The sequence below is a fragment of the Perissodus microlepis genome, chromosome 20 (genome assembly GCF_051167445.1).
Source record: "Perissodus microlepis isolate ML-2025 ecotype Zambia chromosome 20, ASM5116744v1, whole genome shotgun sequence".
Taxonomy (NCBI): domain Eukaryota; kingdom Metazoa; phylum Chordata; class Actinopteri; order Cichliformes; family Cichlidae; genus Perissodus; species Perissodus microlepis.
In genome coordinates this window covers 33,608,796-33,628,658 of record NC_140480.1, presented here as the reverse complement: position 1 = coordinate 33,628,658, position 19,863 = coordinate 33,608,796, and the positions used below count along the sequence as shown (strand labels likewise).

The 19,863-nt window shown below is 41.5% G+C and overlaps 1 protein-coding gene across 4 annotated transcripts; it reads right to left on the bottom strand.

Annotated features, from left to right (window-relative positions):
- Nucleotides 1-13,734: 13,734 nt before the first annotated feature.
- Nucleotides 13,735-17,143, bottom strand: LOC146365004 (uncharacterized). 4 transcript variants are annotated; one of them, XM_084918240.1, is made up of 4 exons: nt 16,566-17,143; nt 16,058-16,429; nt 15,907-15,940; nt 13,735-14,138 (listed from the first exon to the last, which is right to left on the bottom strand). In XM_084918240.1, exons 1-4 carry the CDS (start codon nt 16,983-16,985, stop codon nt 14,098-14,100), a joined length of 867 nt encoding a protein of 288 aa, XP_084774366.1. In that variant the 5' UTR covers nt 16,986-17,143; the 3' UTR covers nt 13,735-14,097. The 4 variants fall into 4 exon arrangements, with proteins under 4 accessions (XP_084774366.1, XP_084774364.1, XP_084774365.1 ...); XM_084918238.1 differs by having other exon boundaries at nt 15,907-16,429; XM_084918239.1 differs by having other exon boundaries at nt 13,735-15,940.
- Nucleotides 17,144-19,863: the final 2,720 nt, after the last annotated feature.

Below are 19,863 nucleotides of genomic sequence, written 5' to 3'. Positions count from 1 at the left end.
CACAGCGTACATCATTAGCCACAAACACACAACTATGGGCATGCTAAGATTTGTCACATGGAATGTGCATGCAGCTGGCTCTAGGGAAAAAAGGTTAAAAATACTTAACCAACTTAAAAAATTACAGGCAGACGTTGTTTTATTACAAGAAACCCACATGCCTGTCACAGGTTTAAATAAACTCAAAACACCTGAGTTTCCTAATGTGTTCTCAGCCTGTTATAATTCTAGACAAAGAGGAGTAGCAATTCTAATACATAAAAATATTAATTTCACAGTACTCGATACAGTTATAGATCCAGAGGGCAGATTCCTAATCGTCAAACTATCTATACTTAACCAAAAGCTAGGTATTGTAAGTATATATGGTCCAAATGTTGATGACCCCTCATTCTTCCACGGTTTTTTTAGTACACTCTAGTACACCTAGACTGCACAATTGTTCTGGGGGGAGACCTCAACCTGGGACTAAATGAAGAAATGGATAGGCTCAATACAGCAGGAACTCAGCGTAACTGGCAGTCCACAAATATAATCAAACAGTATATGAGCGACTTTGGTCTTTGCAATGCATGGCGCTCCCTTCACCCCAACAGTAAGGAATATTCTTTCTTCTCACATGTCCATCACTCCTACTCTCGTCTGGATTATTTTCTGGTCAGCAGCTCACTGCTGAGTAACATTACAGACACTGAGATTCATCCTATAGCTGTCAGCGATCGTGCTCCTTTATCTTTAACACTAATACAGATGAATAATACTACACCAAGAAAAAACTGGAGATTTAATACATCACTGCTCAAAGACGAAGAGTTTATCAAATACTTTAAAAAAGAATGCACTCTATATTTAGGCTTTAATGACATTCCTGGAACATCAGCATCTGTCCTCTGGGAAGCAGGGAAAGCCGTGATGAGAGGTAAAATAATCTCTTTCTCATCACATAAGAAGAAAGAAGAAAACAAAAAAATCAGGAACTAGAGAAAAACATCAAATCCTTAGAAAAAGCCTATGTGTCACACCAAGATCAAGAAATATTAAACAAAATACGCAAGACAAAACTAGAATTAAATGAAATTATTAATAAAAAGACTAAATTCTTAGTACAAAGACTTCGCCTGCAAAATTATGAACACGGTAACAAATCCGGACAATTTCTTGCTAACCAGTTAAAAATCAATAAAGAAAAAACAACTATATGTGCTGTTAAAGATTTATCTGGGAATACAATATATGATCCTAAAAAAATAAACAAAATTTTTAGGGATTTCTACGAAACTTTATATACACCACAAATAAACCCATCTAAAAACGAAATTGATCAATTTCTTGACAACATAACTCTTCCAAAATTATTAGACACCCAAGCAATGGCACTGGATTCGCCACTGACGCCAGGTGAACTCCAGGAAGCTCTGATAAGTATGCCCAATAATAAGGCTTCAGGTCCAGACGGTTTTCCAACAGATTTTTACAAAGAATTCTGGACAATTCTGGCACCAGTTTTTCACAGGACGTTGCAGGAAATCAAAGAAAATGTTAGACTACCACCAAATATGAACTCTGCAAATATCAGTCTCTTACAAAAACCAGGCAAAGACCCTGTATTTCCTTCAAGCTATCGTCCAATATCCCTTATTAATGTAGACCTTAAAATAATCTGCAAAGCTCTCTCAAAGAGATTAGAGAAAATAACCCCCCTCTTAATTCATCCTGACCAAACTGGTTTCATAAAAGGTAGGCACTCATCAACAAATACACGTAGATTACTTAATTTAATAGACTACTCATGCAGTAAAAACATTGAAACCATAATATCAAATGCAGAAAAAGCATTTGACAGAGTTAACTGGAAATTTCTATTTGCAACTTTACATAAATTTGGTTTTGGACCCTCTTTCATAAACTGGTTAAAAATATTATATAACTCCCCAACAGCTTGTGTCAGAACAAATGACCAAACATCCTCCAGCTTCTCTCTTCTGAGGGGCACCAGACAGGGATGCCCACTCTCCCCTTCACTGTTTGCAATTTTTATTGAGCCACTAGCAGCAGCAATTAGACAGGCTACAACAATTAAGGGCATAAAATGTAAGAATATAGAACATAAAATCAGCCTTTATGCAGATGATGTGTTACTTTTTCTCCAAAACTCACAAACCAATATCTCTGGGGTAATTGCATTGATAAATTCTTTCTCAAGTGTCTCAGATTATTCAATTAACTGGTCGAAATCAACAGTTCTTCTGATTAATTGCTCCTTCCATAATTCTTCTCCTTCCCCACTGCAATGTGGAAATATAAAATATTTAGGTATTAACGTCTCTCCTAAACTTTCAGAATTAACTAAATTAAACCACATCCCACTTTTAAAGACAGTAGAAGGCGACCTGGCTAGATGGAAATCTTTACCCATATCACTCATGGGAAGGGTCGCCGCTATAAAAATGATGGTCTTGCCAAAAATAAACTATTTATTTTCAATGATCCCAAATAAGCCATCACAAGATTGGTTCAGATCTCTAGACTCGTATATTTCTAAATTCCTTTGGAAAGATAAACCCCCACGTATCAGCTTAAAAACACTACAAAGGACCAAGGATAAAGGAGGATTAGATCTGCCTAACTTTAATCACTATTTTTTAGCCAACAGGCTTCAGTTCATCTCTAGATGGTTTAAACACACTCTCTTAGATGAACCTTGGATAGATGTAGAACAGGCACTATATAATAACCTAGAAATTTCAGACCTACCATTTATCAGCTCAAACATCAAACGACATGAATGCTTTAAAAGCATCAACATCTGCTCTTCTCTGACAGCATGGTGGGAGTTTCTAAAAATGACAGAGTCTTCATTAATCCCATGTAAACGTACACCTATCTGGAACAATCCGGACATATTACAAAACAATAATATGATAAACTTTCCAGATTGGAGTTGCAAAGGAATTAAATACTTGGAACATATGTTGGAAGGAACAGACTTTATTTCGTTTGACAGACTAGTTACACAATATGGGATCAACAAGAAACGATTTTTGGAATATCAACAAATTAAATCCATAGTAAAAAAGAAATTTAATCCCAGTGAAGCTGAATTACAAACACCACCAAGTGTGGTACAATTTTTTAGTCTAAAACCCCCCAAATTATTGTCTAAAATATACAGAACACTTTCTAAAATAGATGAATCAATATCCCTTCCTATTGCAAAATGGGAAGCAGATTTATCAATCAACTTAGACCCAAACCTTTGGTCTCAGATATGCTTAAAAACCTTTCAATGCATCAGAAATCCCAGTTTGCAATTAATACAATACAAAATATTACACAGAGTGCACTATACTGGTCATAGGATGTTCAAGATGGGCTATACGCCTTCCAACAACTGCTCACACTGCACAGCAAATACACCGGACAATTACATCCACGCTCTTTGGTTCTGTCCACCAGTTCAGAAGTTTTGGCGTGAGATATGTGAAGACTTATCAAAGTGTCTGAAATGTAACATTCCAGCCTCCCCTTTAGTGTGCTTGCTGGGCAACTTGGATGAGGTCACTGCAGAAATAAACACAGCCCACGTTGTTTTTACGGCCCTATGCATTGCCAAGAAAATGGTCCTCATTAACTGGAAAAATAAAAATAATCTTAATTCTAACCAATGTAAAAACCATCTAATAGATCACATTAGTCTTGATACAGCCTCTGCCATCACATTTGATCAATCCCTTTGGGCTCCTTTGATCGGCTTCATCACCTAGTGGGGGTGGGGGGTCATGGTTTGGTCCTGCCTTTGCTATTGTGGTTGCTATGGGGGTAGGGACGGCCTTAGGGCATCTGGGGAGTCCCTAGAGACGTTTCCCTGGAGGGCCTAACCTGGGGGATGTGGCCATGACCTGGTTAGGAGCTCTGGGGGCTCTTAGATGGTGTTTTCCTTGTGGCTGCGTACAGCGGAGATGGGGGAGGGTCTGTGCTGGCGGACGTTGGTTACTGGCCTGGTAGCCTGGCTGCCCCTGGGAGGGTCCGGGACGGGCGTGGAGGCTTGGGGGTCTGGGGGTGCTCCGCCCCCCGGTCTGGGGTGCTGGCCGGGCCTTGGGGGCTTGGGTCCTGGCTGTTGTGTCGCCGGAGCAGTGGGCGGGTGGGTGCAGGGGGGCTCAGCCCCAGTGCAGGGGACCTCTGGTGCATCGGCCCAACTAGGGGGCTCTCTAACTGGTGGGGAGGTTGTTATATCTTTGCAGGTGGTCTCCTCACTACAGGAGCTCACTCTGCAGGTGGGGGGAGAGATATAGGAGAGGGGGAGAATGAACTCAACCTGGGTTTCTATTGTCTTGTGTAGTTTGGGAGATGATTGGATGATGGGGTGGGTGCAGTTTTCTCTGGGGTGGAGTCGGGTGGGCTGCCCCGGACTCTGTGGGGCTGGGCGGTGCTGCTGCTGCGGGCCCCGGTCCGGATGGGCCTGGGCCCCCTTGCCCTGGTGGGTTCCAGAGTGTGGGGGTGCCTACTGTGGTCAGCGGGGGAGCTGGCCCCAGGGAGGGGCCGCTTGCCCCTCCCTTTCTTCCCTCCCCATCCTCAGCTGCCTCCCTATTCCCGCTCTACCACACCCACCCACACACGCAGGGCTTGGGGTGCAGGTATGTCACCAGGGTGCAGGGGAGGCACTCCCCCTCTGTCCCCTTCTGGCCGCCTGTGCTTCAATTTTATTCTGCAACCTAGACATCCACATTACTCACACTCTCACATAACACATACATATAGGGCCTTGGGGGTGGGCACGTTTTACAGCATCCAGAGGATGGTCGGTGTACTCCAACCCACCTCTGGCGCTGGTGCCCTACCCTCAATTTTAAATGCATTTAGACACTAAGGGTTTTCGGGAGGAGCCGTGCTGCTCTCTGAGAGGAAGCTAGTACCATGCTCTCCTGAGTTTTAAATGCACTTTAGAACAGCACACAGCAACACTACATATGAGCGGGCGTAGGGAGGTTTGAGGTCTTCACTCACCCCGGTTCTGTTAGCCGTCAGGGCTGGGGGGCTGGGAGGAGGTGCTGGCCGTCAGACTGGGGTCTGGGATGCGGGGCCTCCCTGCTACTGCAGATAAGGAGGTGGTCCGCTTGCCTCCACCCCAGAGAGAAGGGTTACATCTCCTGGGTCTAGGTGCGGCTTGCCCCTCTGGGGGCGGGGGTACCTGGACCTGGGATATAGAGTATGTTTGGGGAGTGCGACTGTCTGTGCAGTGTCTATTTGTGTCTGTCTACACATTGGGTGAGTGCCGAGTATTTGGTTGTGCATATGGGGTGGGAATGCACGTCTGTGTCCGCGTGTGCCTGTTTGTCTGTGTCTATATGTCAGGTTGGGTCTTAGACTCAACCTCTCTGGGTACATCTCAGGCCCTCTAAAGTACGGAGGCCTATCTCCCCTCACCACACTCCCTGCCGGTGGCTGATGCCCTCAGACGTTGGTGTGTTGGTGGTCCTTGTCGTCTGGGGCTGGGCGCTCATGCATGTACCGACTCACTCCTGGTGGCCGATTGGCGGGGCCGGGCGCCTGCGGCCCGGCTGAGCTCCTTCCGGGGGGTGGGATGCCCTCAGGCCTCTGGCCTCTGGGCCTGAAGCTCGGTCCTCTCTGGCACAGCTGGCTGCCGGCAGAGGCCGCGGGCACGCCACTGCAACCCCCTCTGGCCTCTGCTCCGTAGCTGCGGGGTGACCTCTCGTTTGGGGCTCTACTCAGCTCTTCCCAGGAGGGTGGCACGGTTCCCCCCCCCCCCTTTGGTGGTCCTCCTCGGGTCCTTGTACTCTGGGGCCTCTGGATATCTGGGGCCTGGATCTCCTCCATACCTGCTTCATACCCTGGTGGACGGGGCTATGGCTCCCCACACTCCCTAGCAGATCGTTACATGGAGAAACCTTTGGAATACAAGCATGCTGATCCACACAGGTATGCACACAGGTGTACACACGGGTGTTCACAGACGCGGACTACACCTTTCTTGGCTGCTGCCTCAAAGCACATTGTGCGCTGTCTATCTTGCGTGCTGCACAATATCGTTTATTATTTAGTATCTACTGTTATCTACTGCTAGCTAGTTTATTGTGATGGTGCTGTTTTTTTTATTATGTTGCTCTTTGTTGTTTGCTTTCTCTTCTGTTTTTTTTTCTCCATACAGGTGATCCAGGTGTTTTGTTTGTTTATTTGTTTTTTTTCTTTCTTCCCCCCTTCTCACCGTCTCTTCTCCCCTTTGGCTTTCTTTCTCTCCCTCTCTTTCTTTCATTCTTTCTCCCTGTCCTATCCCCCAGTCATGTCAGTCATGTCATGTCTGTAGCAACCAAAAATAAAATAAATTCATAATTATAATAAAGGTCAATCAAATGGACCAATATGGCAAGGCCATGATGATCCACTTGGTAAAATAAATCCGCTTGGCATCTTTCTTGGCCTTAAGACAACAATTCTGATGGCTAAAGATCCAAACGGGACACAAAAAAAAAAAAAAAAAAAAAAAAAAAAAAAAAACCTTTCCGGTTACTTCACAGCTCTTCTATCACGAGTTGCTGAGCCTCTATGATTTCACGAGCTGTATCGAAAGCTGCTGATTCTGGTCTGACACGGTAATTGTAGCATTGAACTTGACTTGATCTGACTTGAAGCAGCACTTCAGCACACAGATCCATGTCTTCTCCGTGGCACATGGCCTTTCAATCACCGTCGGCCACCTGTGGATACAAAATGTCTACTGCAGACAGTTGTGGACCTTATAATTATCAGATTCTCTTGTCTCACATTGTGTATCCATAATTTTCTTAATGCTTTATCCCATGGAAAGTGATAGAAATTTACAGTGGAGTTGGGGCATAGTCGTACACAGCAGAAACCAACGCTTGGATTATGCCACTTCAAATATTTTACACCTCATCACAAACACATGTTAAAAATATTAATGTTAGTTTTTGCCTAGTAAATGCTAAGAGAAATGCTAAAACACATAAAGAAAGCTGACCATTGATGGAATTTCCTTGGCTTACCAGCACTAGTACTGACTGCAGCAAAAAGCTGTTATGATGTTTTCCAGTTTGGTCATGTGACGATCATTTGTTACTGTAAGCCAAATCCACCTTATAAAAAGAATGGTGTCAATAGATAGAAGGACTTCATGTACTGAGCAACACATTTGGTGCCACTGACCTGGTTTTGGGGGCTTTTGGGAGTCAGCCCTTAAGGGGGCGTTCTGTCATGGTCCTGAGTCTAGTGACTTAGTGTTTGTTTTTTGATGATTAATATTGGTTGTTGCTGTTAGTGTCTGGTTGTATTTTAGTGAATTTTGTATCTTGTATTTTGTTTCTTTGCCTCTCCTGTGTTACACATTTCTTGTCTAGTCTCCCCGGTCTCTATGTTTGTGCATTTCCTGTGTCTTCCCTGTCAGCTGTGCCTCCTGGTCAAGTCTGCGTCTCCATGCCTGTCTTGTGTTTCCTGTTTTACTTTGGTAGTCTCATGTCCTGTGCTCAGTGTTTTGCTTTAACCCTGTCTCGTTAACTCTGATTAGTCCCGGCTGTGTTTCCACCCGTTGCCCATCCTCTAGTTATCCTGCCTGCTTATTTTAGGCCTCAGTCTTCCCCTGTTTGTTGTCGTGTCATACCACTCTATGTGCTGTGTGTTTCCAAGCTACTTCACTCCTAGTTTTCTAGTATTTCTGGTTTCCCTAGTGTTTAAGTTCTTAGATTCTAGTTTGGTTCATTCTTCGTGAGTTTGTGTTTCGAGTATCAACAGTGCAATAAAGCTGCCTGTTTGAGTTCATCTTCTCTGTGCTTACGAGTCCTGTTTTTGGGTCCTCATCCTGCCAGCCACAGCACCAATCCATGACAAGAACGATCTGTCGAGTCTGAATTTCGGGTCCTGACTTCCCACCGTTTTGACATATTCAAACAGTCTTTATGCTTTGCGATGCATTTAATTTGTTGTTTGAGGCATCAGCATGTTGACGGAAGATGTTGAAACATGACAGGGCTTTGGCTTTCATCGAGATACGTGGCCTCGGGTCTTCAGCACTCTTGGGGAGCCGTGGATGGCCACGCATCTGAATCAGAGTCAAAATCAGCATACTTTATTAATCCCTAATGAAATTATGTGGGTTACAGTTGCTCCAGTATCAATACAGTAACAGAAACAGACAAGATATTTAACAATACAATATGTCACAGATTTAAGAAATGTAAGAAATAGCAAAATATATACAAATGACTCAATAATAAATATCAAGGATTGACAGAGGTGATTATAAATAAGTATCAAGAATGTTGACAGGAATATTACAGAGTAATATGAGGTCTTTGCCTGGCTCACTAGGGGCATTATAGTAGTCTCTCACACCCATTTTCAAGTATGTTTCTTGGAAAATGCTCATACAGACACTTGCTCACACACACAGAAAATGCAATGTTTCTTTATGTACCCAGCATTTTGAGTTTATTTTGTATTTATGATTCCCCTTTGCTGCTTTTTTGGAAATGTAGTGTAAAGCGCTTTGGGGTCCATAGGGACTAAGTAAAGCGCTATACAAATACAGGCCATTTACCATTTAAGTTCCAGTTTTTACAGTTAGTGTTGAGTTTAGAGAGAAACATTCTTAGGGTGGCATGGAAATCAAATGGGGTGTCAATGTCACGGCTGTGGCAGCAGTCGTGACTGCCACCTGCAGATAAAACCTGCAGGCCTGACAGGAGGTGTATCACTCATTCTGTTTCCCACCTGGAGACAGTGTTTACATTGCAGTCTGCCTTTGGTGGCTTTTTGGCAGCAGCTGTTACATTCACTATAGTACCCTCACTGACACACAAAACAAAACAAGGCCCACACAACACACTAACTACCAGTGTAGGGACTAACGCGTTATTAAGTAACGCGTTACAGTAACTACGTTATTATTGTGGTAACGAGCACTTGCCTAAGGGTTTGGGTTAGGTGGGAGCCGCAGTGAGGTCATGCTTGGGGGTTGTTTGGGATCACGAGAGTTTGTGACTCGGACTTTGATTCTAAATCTCTACTACTACTTACTACTTTGCAAAATACATACGCAAATAAATTTAAATAAAGTTTTGCAAGGCGGTATGCAGCCTGTATGTCTCGCCATACTGAACGTTACAAAAGCACATTAGTAAGGTTTAACAGATTTTTCACACACACACACAAGCATGGGCCAGGACAAAGGCACGCGCACGGGCGCACACGGGCGCGCACAGACACGCAAGCACGCTCACAGGCGCTCACGCAAACAGGTCCGCAAACAGATGGCATTTTTGCCCATAAAAAAAGTAAAAAAAATTTTTTAGTTTAAAATGATAAAAATGCTATTGATGATAAAAATTGTATATTTTGCTAAATGTCCTTGGGCAAGAGTTGCTCTGTGATGCAACTCTTGCATTGAAAACGCAGTGTTTGTTTGTGTACCTTTCTTTGTCTTATCTTTCAGGTGCTGTGTATAGTTTGAATGTGTTTTGTTAAAGATGCAGCAGTTGGAGATACAGCATGTCTCTCTGTTTCAGCCTCAACCCACTTCCCGCTTCTTTTCTCTCTTTCTTTCTGTCTCTTTTCTTTTCATATTCCACACAGATAATATTATGAAAACAAGATTAAAAGATGAGCCTACAAAGAGTGGATAATGCCATAGTGCTCCTCTTGTGAAAGAGAATGTGTTTGCATGACAAAGCATTCAGTCTATGATTCGGTTTGTTAGAACAGTTTTTTTAAAAAAAGGCCATGGAAGTGTAACATAGTTAAATAGAATTCAAGTTAAAGCATTGGCACCACCTACTGTTGCAAAAGTCACCCTGCAATATTTACAAAGGGTAAGAAATTCTGGGTAATCCTCAGAGCAATGGAGGATTCCTGTAGAGGTAAGGAATGTGCAAATGTCGCGGACAGAAAAATCATGTTACTAGCTGTAACAGTAATATTAGTTGGTCCAGTTATTTTTGGTGTCCCAGTGCTCTGAGTATAGTTTTGTATTCAGTTCATGTTAGAGTTGTGATTATAGTTCTTGTGTTATTCATATTTATCTTTTAGTTGAGGTTAAGATCATGTTTAAACTCACAAAGGAGCATTTTCCTTCCTTCTGTAAATCACTAGTGTTGTTCAACCAGGAGAAAGCATCTCACAATTTGACTCTTAACCACTAAATTTATTGTTTCATCACTGGCTGGTCATACCAGTCTCTTTTTTTCCTTTCTTCTTTGAAGTTAATTTATTGTCCTGCAACACAGAGAGTTTATTTGTTAGTAATGGATAAACACCATTTAACAACAGGTGTATGTTAGGTTTCCCTGTTTTAACCTTGCTGAAAAATCTTCACGTGTTCATGAGTGTAAGCTGCTTTTTCATTGCGTGTGTGTGCATTTGTAGGCGCGTTAATTTTAACTTTTTTCTCAAACAAGGCGTTTCCTTAAAAAAAGCCTTTCTCTCACATTTCTCTGCTTGTATGCGTGTTTTTGTTTCACCTTTTGTTGCGATGCTCCGGACGCCTTCCCAACCTCCACAAGTCCATTGGCCCAAAATCCAACCCAATTTTGTGTACTCTTAAAGCTTTAGTTTCTCCTCTAATTCTCTCCTCGCTCTATCTCAATGCGGCTCCAAATTACCCTCTTTACTCTCTTAATTTAATTATACACACTCGTCAGGGGACAGGCACAAAGCAATCAACACTTTCAACCACTGAAACGAGGAATTCAACCTTTTGACTAATCTAGAACTCAACCTTTGATCCCAAAATGTGTTGTTCTAGTCCAGAATAAATGTGAACCCGTGATTACACAGCGGTTCCAGTGTTATTCTGTTTTCGTTTGAGGACCCTCAGCTCTCCGGTGATAAGCCTGGACCTCCAGACGCCGCTGGTCCGTACGCCGCGTCCAACGTATGGTGGGGGAGCCAACCCCAGGGCAAAATTAATTTTCACAGGTCCACTAGGCGTCAACCTTGGATCCTAAAATGTGTCTCCGCTCTAGTGTTCTCCAATTCACACATTAACCAGTCACTGTCACCATGTTCATATTTCATACAATGAAACACACAAAAAGCGCATCTCATCCGCAGAAAAACACACAGAGCCCTCTGAGCTCAACTTAGAAATAATTCAAAGCGTAACTGCACCACAAGCCAGCCTCTATTTCACCTCTATTTCATATGCTGACCTTTTGGCCGCAACTTAGAAATTTTCTACCATCTTATTGCCACAGAAGCAAGTTATAGACAAAGTTGAATGTGGAAAGTAACGTGGGCTGCAACTCTAGACTCAACGTAGTATGTTATTCGTTTCTTGTTAGAGGCAGTTCCTATGTCACACTGGAATTCAGCCTCAACTTATGATGTTAGTATTTCGAAAACAACGACGAAAACCTGGACACCGATAAATTTAATGTGAAAATACGTGTAACTCAGCGAACAGATTAATTTAGAATTTCCAATATGCACATTCGGTATTTATAATACAACAGGCTGTGCTTACCCTTTTATATTTGGACCGGTCCTCTGCTCGCCTCGCCTCACGATCTCACCACAGGCCAAATCTGCCTTCCTCAGCACGCCGAAGATCCGGGTCACAAGGCACCAAATTGTTAAATCCTCCCGATTCTTTCGATCTTTGGGCTAAAGGAAGGACGATACTCGGTGTATAAATGCTCAATCAACAATTACTTTGTTACACACAATTCAACACTTTTGAGCATAAACCATCCGGATGGGGAGACATGCATGCAGAGGGTCACAGCAAATCTCCAACTGGTGGAGGGTGACTCAAACTCTTATAGCCTCTAGTGGCCCCCACCTAGTCGTAAAAACCTAAACATTCACATTCTTTCTCTCTCTCAGTGAGCCTAAGTTATGACCTTGGCTTCCTGTGCAGTATGTTCTGTTCTTTTCTAATCAGACAAATAAGGCCATGACTCTCCGAAAACACTATTTCTTATAGCTCAGCAGTATAATGCATCATAGACAATATCATTCATTCGCAATAAATCAGCAGTCTACAGCAGATACAAATCAGTTTAACAAATGTAATAGTTATCACCTTCTCCTAATTCAGGAGAATAATGCAAACTAAAACTACATAATAATTTCACAATCTTTAATTAGGGGTATAACGTAGCATAAGATAATATAATAATCCCACAAACCCTTTCCACAATAAGACACTTGCAAACAAACACACATTTCTATTGCACCATTTGTCTTAGATTGGTCTCTTTTAAGGATCAATTATATGTGGCATTAAAACGTATTAAATCACTGTGATTAGGCAGGAGAAATAATGACGAACATGACTTCCTTTACTAGATTTTAGAACAAACATTTTTAACAAATCAAAGGGCTCAGGAAACATTTTGAAAAACATTTATGAGACAGGAAACATCTTGAATGAAATCAAAGGGATTAACTTCATCACTTCTGCAAATTCAGTCTTTTTGTTTTTTAAACCACAGAACATCTCATTGGTTTTGTAATGAGCTAACGTATATTCAAATGCAACACTATGTACTATGGTGAGCTTATTGTAAAACATAAAAAGTAACAAAGAGGAACATCAGATACCAACACGAACAGGAAGCAGCTGGTGTGTGGGTAAACTGGTGTCCATGGTGACAGTTACAAGGTAAACAAGCTGTTTGAAGTTAGTGCTGAAACTGAGTGTGATTGGATAATGCTTGGTCAAAACAATGCATTGTTGTCAGACAACAGCCAATGGGCTGCAAGGTGACTGTTAATGCAAATGGAACAGTTTAATTGTTTAAAACATCAAAAGCACCTCCAAATGACCTTCCATCTTTCTTAGAAAAAAAGGAAATTTGTTCTGCTGCTCATATAATTGTGGCCTGTCTATTTGCTGTTACCAACACCAACCACTAATATTGCCACTGAAATCTTTGAGACTGAGATTTAACTTTGCTACTTTAAACTCGGCATGAAGGTTTCCATGATGTAATGTTAGTAGTATTAATATTTTTTATCTTATATGTAGCCTCACCGGATACAAGTACTGGAGTTCTTAATGTGCAGTCTTTTATTATCAGTGAAGACAGAAATGTCCCCCATTTTGTCCAAAAACGTGTGTGTGTGTGTGTGTGTGTGTATATCTATCTATATCTCTATATCGCTATATCTTTAAAAAAAAAATCAAATCAAATAATAAGAAAACTACAAAAAAAAAAAAAAACAAGTGAAAGCTAAAGTACTTCATTACTCTGGTACAGTTTTTGTATGCATGCTAAACCCTGTCAGTTTGTGTTCTGGTGCTTGGATTGGTGGGTTGACTGCTTGAGTTTTCCAAGCTCTCAGTGATGACTTCATGGCAGACACATACAGGTTCACATTATGTAGCAGTCCACTGCTGGATGTACAGTTTTAATTTCTCTAGACTTTCATATTTTATTCAAAAAACTGAGGTAGCAGACTTATTTCTTATTTCTTCCTGTGCAGTCATGAAAAAAAGTCTAGAAAACACAATTTTAACATTATTGCATATTAAATAACTTAGAGAAATAGGTAAGAGATGGATTGGAGATCTAGGTTCACCAATTCTATGTGCCCCCCAAAAATCATGTAGCGGTCCAATTTTGCCATCATCAAGACAAGATCTTTGCGTAAAATGACACCACATTAGCTATCAAAACAATGTCAACAAACAATGTGCTATTATCAGAGCTTAAGGTGGACCAACAAAATATCAAATGGTATGACTTTTTTTTGCAGAAGAATTTATTTTGATGAATATTTTTTATTTACAGCACTCAGTTTGCATATTTATTAATGTGAAAGCTGAATTGTCAATAATCTACAGACACAATAAAGCATAATAAAAAAAATTCTTTAGATTTATCATTACAAACAGCAACAACACAGAATGGATGCTTTACATAGTCTGACAAAGACTGTATAAGGAGAGACTGGGCCTCTGGTGCAGGAAGTTGCAAAGGAAAAGGAGGTCTGGGTGTCTCTGCTTAGACTGCTGCACCCAACACATGAACCCAGGTAAGCTTCAGAAACTGGACTGCTGGATGGGCATGATTTCTTCTGGTCACTTGCATTGATTCTTTAGCTGCCTCTCTTAATCCTCTTTCAAGAGGTTTCATTAAATAATGGTTCGCTGTCTCTGATCTCTATCAGACAGAAAAAACATTTTTGTCAGAAAACAGAATTGTGTCTGTAAAGAACAAAGTTATTACAGTAAGAACTAGACTGAAAACTAAACTTCGGTCTTAACTGAATCAAATGAAACCAGACTTGAAAAATTAAAACAATTAAAATAAAGCACAATACACACACAACCTGAGGAATCGTTAGTTTTTACTGGGACAAAATTGTACTTATAGCCTGTTCTTACTTCTGGGCCCTGTTCCAGGCAGTGTGTGCAACAAACACAGAGTTCTGACTTTGTTCACTGAGGAATTGAACAGATGGTGATGTTTAATTGGAAAAAAAAAAACAATAGGAGATTAAAAGCTTTATTTAACAGGCACTGTGAGCAGATCTAAAATCTGATCTGGATGGGAAAAGACCAGAATGACCAGAATCAGAATTGGATCTGAGCTTGATTTAGTCTGAATTAATGATTCTTATTCATGTTCTTGCTATGCAATTGGCCTATGAGTGACCATTTAGGTGATTTTCAGTGAAAGATATTGAGGTACAGCCCACATTTTTAAAAACTGCAGCATTAAAATTGTTGTTTAACATAATTTAAATGACTGAATGTCTTTCTGTGAACAAGTTCCTACTTGAAATGTTCAGGACACAGACAGTCTGCATTTAAAAATTCCCTTTAGACTACATCTAATCCCATTTTAGATTTTTAAAGTAATTTAGGGCTCGTTTTCACTGAGATATTCACATCGTCACGTATCCATCCAATACATGACTCATCAGTTTGTCATGTGTCTAAAGCTTCATGCACAGAAGTTTAACCCATATATACTATTCAGGTTGAATTTGACCCATTTTGACATTTAACAGCAGCAAACACCCTAAATTTCTTTTTTTTTTTAACTTGAAATTTGATTACTTGAAGTGACCCAAAATACATAAACAATAAATTATTTAAAACTTTTATACTTTTATTTGTTTTTCCAAATGCTACATTTTTTTTTTACATTGAGGCTGTGCCAGTCAAATTTTACCTGTAGCTACTGAGATACTGAGTTTGGGTCAAATAAAGGAAAATACATTTTACTAATTTTATGGAATCATGAAACTGTGAAACTCTACATGCCACAAGGTTCAAGGGGACAGGGAGCAGAAGGTGCCTTGACATAGACTGGAGATCTGAGACAGGGTGGCAGGGCGTCGCAGTAGTTAGCACTGTCACCTCACAGGAGCAAGATTCAAACGTGGCTGTGGCCTTTCTGCGTGGAGTTTGTCTGTTTGAACAACTCCAGAATACCTCGGTTCGCTGACTTCTTTCCACAATACAAAAACACTATAAAGTGGTTAAATTGAACTCTAATTATTAAAAAGTGTAACATTAAAATTAGTTCATCCTTCATTAATTAAAATAGGATGATAAATACGCTGGTTCACCACGTATTGCTTTTATTGAATAAACTATAAATTTCTAATAACAGATCAGTTTAAAGTTCATGTCTAAGCTGAATCACAGCTTTTGACTCAGTTTAGAAATTTACTGTCTGTTGTGTCATTATGATAGTTTTGTAAATGTAAAACCAGCAAAAAAATAAGCACTTGATATGCAACAGTTTTAGTGAAGACAGGTACAGCAGAGACCTCGGGGGGCAAATGTGCAGATCACCGTCTTCACATCACTGAAGAAACATAATGAAGTGTCTGGTTTTTTGAATTATCACAGTAAAAGGGAAGTTAAGTGATGTCAAGAAAGCTGTAAGGTGAAATAAGGATTGTGGGTGTATTTACCTTGTGACAATGCTTGAAGTTCATACTTTTGTGCCTGCAAAATAATTTTATGAATGAATAAAAAAATGTGCTCCTTCAGTGATTGAGTCTGACGCCCCTGACTGAGTCTGGCAGCAGTAACATCTGGTATGTAAATAACAGAGCCTTTTACCTGCTGATGTGCTGCTGCTTGATGATGCTGTCCCCCTCTGTTGGAGCTCCCCTCACTGATCCAGTTGATCTGCTGGTTGGTTGCTTCTGGTTTTTGATGTTTTGCTTTATTGATCATTTGTTGAGCAACATTTAAACAGCCGTCCCAGTCTTTCCTTTTTATGTTGCTCATAATTTCTTTAGTCAAAGTTTCATTTGCTTCTTTCCTCAAAAGCTCCTCCAGAACTTTTTTCTCTTCTTCCAAAATCAGTTTGTAGTAAAACGTTTTCTTGTTACACCAACTGTATTTTTCTTCAAACCATTTTCTCCACCCACTCCAAGTCATGAAGAAAGCTGCAAGAGTCATGCTGAGGAGCAGAGAGTAAGCAGCAAGCTGAAAAAGAAGCAACAAACATGCAAAACATAACAGCATTAATGTGTCTGTGTATTTATTATATTTTCATAAATTAAAAAAAACTCAACAGTACAATAACATTACATATTCAATGTGTACATATGCACATCCTCACCTTTGACTTCATTTGCAGCTCAGTTACTTGAGCTGTTTCATTAGCTGTGTTGGTCCAAGGTTCGCAGAACAGCTTCCTCTTTTTTTCATCAGTGGTACAGCAACTATACCAGTCTGTGAAAAGCAACACAGCTACAATCCACAGCAGACTGATTAGAAATGCTCTGATAACGCGCTTGAGTACAATGCATAAAAATGTGGATGGATGCTCCGCTGTGCTCCGAAATGTCTGGTCTATCAGGAGCACCAGGAAAAATATTAAAAAAACAGGCACGACCACCATTTCATTGCAATCAAAAGTGTGGCCTGAGCAAGCGCACATCTTGGCTTGCAGATACATAAATGCGAAGAAAATCCCGATGCCTGTGCCAGTGGTGCCGATTTTTCCACTACGAACATATTGCAGGAGTTTATTCAACATCTTGAGCAGTTCGGTGCCTGCTGAGGCTGCAGCTTCTGACCTGTAAAATTACAGACACGGAAAAAGAAATATTTCCTGCTTTTCACACCAAGTATCACAGTCTCTTTGAAATTCAGCTTAATATCTCAGTCCTATAGCAGCTGTGAAGTGAGCAAGTCCTCCAGTCAAAGTAAAGATATGAGCTCTCTTCTCCCACCCTCACATATGAACCACGAGTGCTGCTCCTACAGGTGGCAGGATGCAAACGCAACGTGACGTCATGAGAAGGAGTTTAAACAGCACTCTGTTCAAAATGTTTCCAAAGTCGTGTCAACAAATTTCATATGTTTCCCAAACACTTTATACTATGATGAGGTTGTGTGTCACGACAGTTTTTTTGATGAATGAGTTGGAATGATAAATTCTATCAGCACAACAAATACTGAGTATTAGGTACTATTAGGTACTAACACTCATTTAAATACAGTAATTTGGGCTTAGATTCCATTAGTTATCATAATCCAGGCTTCATAATATTTCTGTTTTTGTATCAGTTTATTTTTTTCAACTGCATTATGACTAACAACGAAAAATCTCCACAGTTTGAAACGTAGAGTGTTACAGATACAAAGTGAATTTATGTTATTTATGTCATGAGATGTTAAAACGTCTGTTTAACACAATTTAGTCACCACAGCCTGTAGAGTCTACTGTAAAGAGATGGCAATGGCTCAACCATTCAGTGTTGAAACAAAAAATGTCAAGCAAACATGAACAAGAGAGGTGAAGAAGAAAAAGAATACAAGCAGGGTGGAGTGGGTGGAGATGACTGCCAGGGGTGATTTGTGGCAGAACAAGTGAAAGTTTACAAGATGGCAGTGAGACCTGCTGTGATGTATAGTTTGGAGATGGTGTTACCGACAAAAAGGCGCAACCACAACAGCACAAGAAGACAAATGTTTCCTGTATTTCATGCAAATTATCATCTTTTCTGTTAGTAGTGTCCATGTTTTTTGTTACAGCAAATGTTTCTAAGTCTGGTGGACCCACTGTGGCTTTCGTTTTGAAATCAAAGAAGCCTAAAAATGCATGTAAAAATGTAGTAACAGATATTAGATTAGATTAGATAGAACTTTATTAATCCCTCAGGTGGGTTTCTTTAGGAAATTCTGACTGTCAGTGTTTTGTGAACTTCTAAAATCATACTTCAGACTTTCGCTTGTGGTTTAATGTCCTTGAGACTTTGTCACTTCTGAAAAAAAGATATGAGAATGGAAGCCCATGTCCTAAAATCTGTTCGTATATAGGTTAGAGCACTGATGGTTACAGAGATACAACATGTGCAAAATGAATGTCAGATCTGCCAGTTTCATAGGCACTCACAAACTCTGACACAATCAGAGATGCAGGATTTTGTAACTGAGCACTGATGATAAGCTGGATGGTCTCTCTACTCTTTAGTTCAGAGCACATGGTATACATGTTTTTCAAAATGAAATTCACATTATAATTCATTCTCCACAAAGTTGAAACTTTGTGGAAGTTTGTGCCATTTTTTCTTTACTCTCATATCATTTTCGACTGCTTCCTCTAATTACCAGTCCATTTCTTACCATGTTCACACCATCCATCCATCCATCCGTCCATCCATCTTCTTCAGCTTATCCAGGGCCGGGTTGCAGGGGCAGCAGCCTAAGTAGAGAAGCCCAGACCTCCCTCTCCTCAGCCACCTCCTCCAGCTTGTCCGGGGGAACACCAAGGCGTTCCCATGCCAGCCGAGAGATATAATCTCTCCAGCGTGTCACCGGGCCTCCTCCCAGTGGGACATACCTGGAACACCTCACCCAGGAGGCACCCAGGAGACATCCTTGTCAGATGCCCAAACCATCTCAACTGACTCCTTTTGATGTGGAGGAGCAGCGGCTCTATTCTGAGCCACTTCTGGATGGCTGAACTTCTCACCCTATCTCTAAGGGAGAGTCCAGGCACCCTTCAGAGTAAGCCCATTTCCACCGCTTGTATGCGCGATCTCGCTCTTTCGGTCACTACTCACAGCTCGTAACCGCTCAGCTCTCTCTTCACCATGACGGACCGGTAAAGCGTCTGCATCACTGCAGTTGCAGCACCAATCCATCTGTCGATCTCCGGCTCCCTTCTCCCATCACTTGTGAACAAGACCCCAAGATACTTAAACTCCTCCACTTGGGGCAGGAACTCGTCTCTGAGCCGGAAAAGGTTCTCAAGGTTCTCTTTCCGGCTGAGAATCATGGCCTCTGATTTGGAGGTGTTGATCCTCATTCACACTCAGCTGTGAGCTGGAAGGCATCACCCGATGATGCCCACAGAACCACATCATCTGCAAAAAGCAGAAATGAAATTCTCAGACCACCCAAGTGAAAGCCTTTCACCACTTGGCTGCGCCTAGAAATTCTGTCCATAAAGATTATGAACAGCATCAGTGACAAAGGGCAGCCCTGGCGGAGCCCATCACGCACCGGGAATGAGTCCAAGTTATTGCCAGCTATGCGGACCAAGCTCTTGCAACTGTTGGCCCATAGCAATTGGCCAAACACCCCATACTCCCACAGCACCTCCCACAAGACACCCTGAGGGACACAGTCGACAAAACACAAAGACATGTAGACTGGTTGGACAAACTCCCATGCCCCTTCAAGCATCCTCGAGAGGATAAAGACCTGATCCAGTGTGCCACGACCAGGAGGAAAACCACATGTTCCTCCAGTCCAGGTTCGACTAACGGACGAACTTTCCCAGGGAGGCTGAGGAGTGTGATCCCCCTGTAGTTGGAACACACCCTCCGGTCCCCCTTCTTGAAAATGGGGACCACCACCCCGGTCTGCCAGTCCAGAGGTACTACCCCTGATCTCCACGCAACATT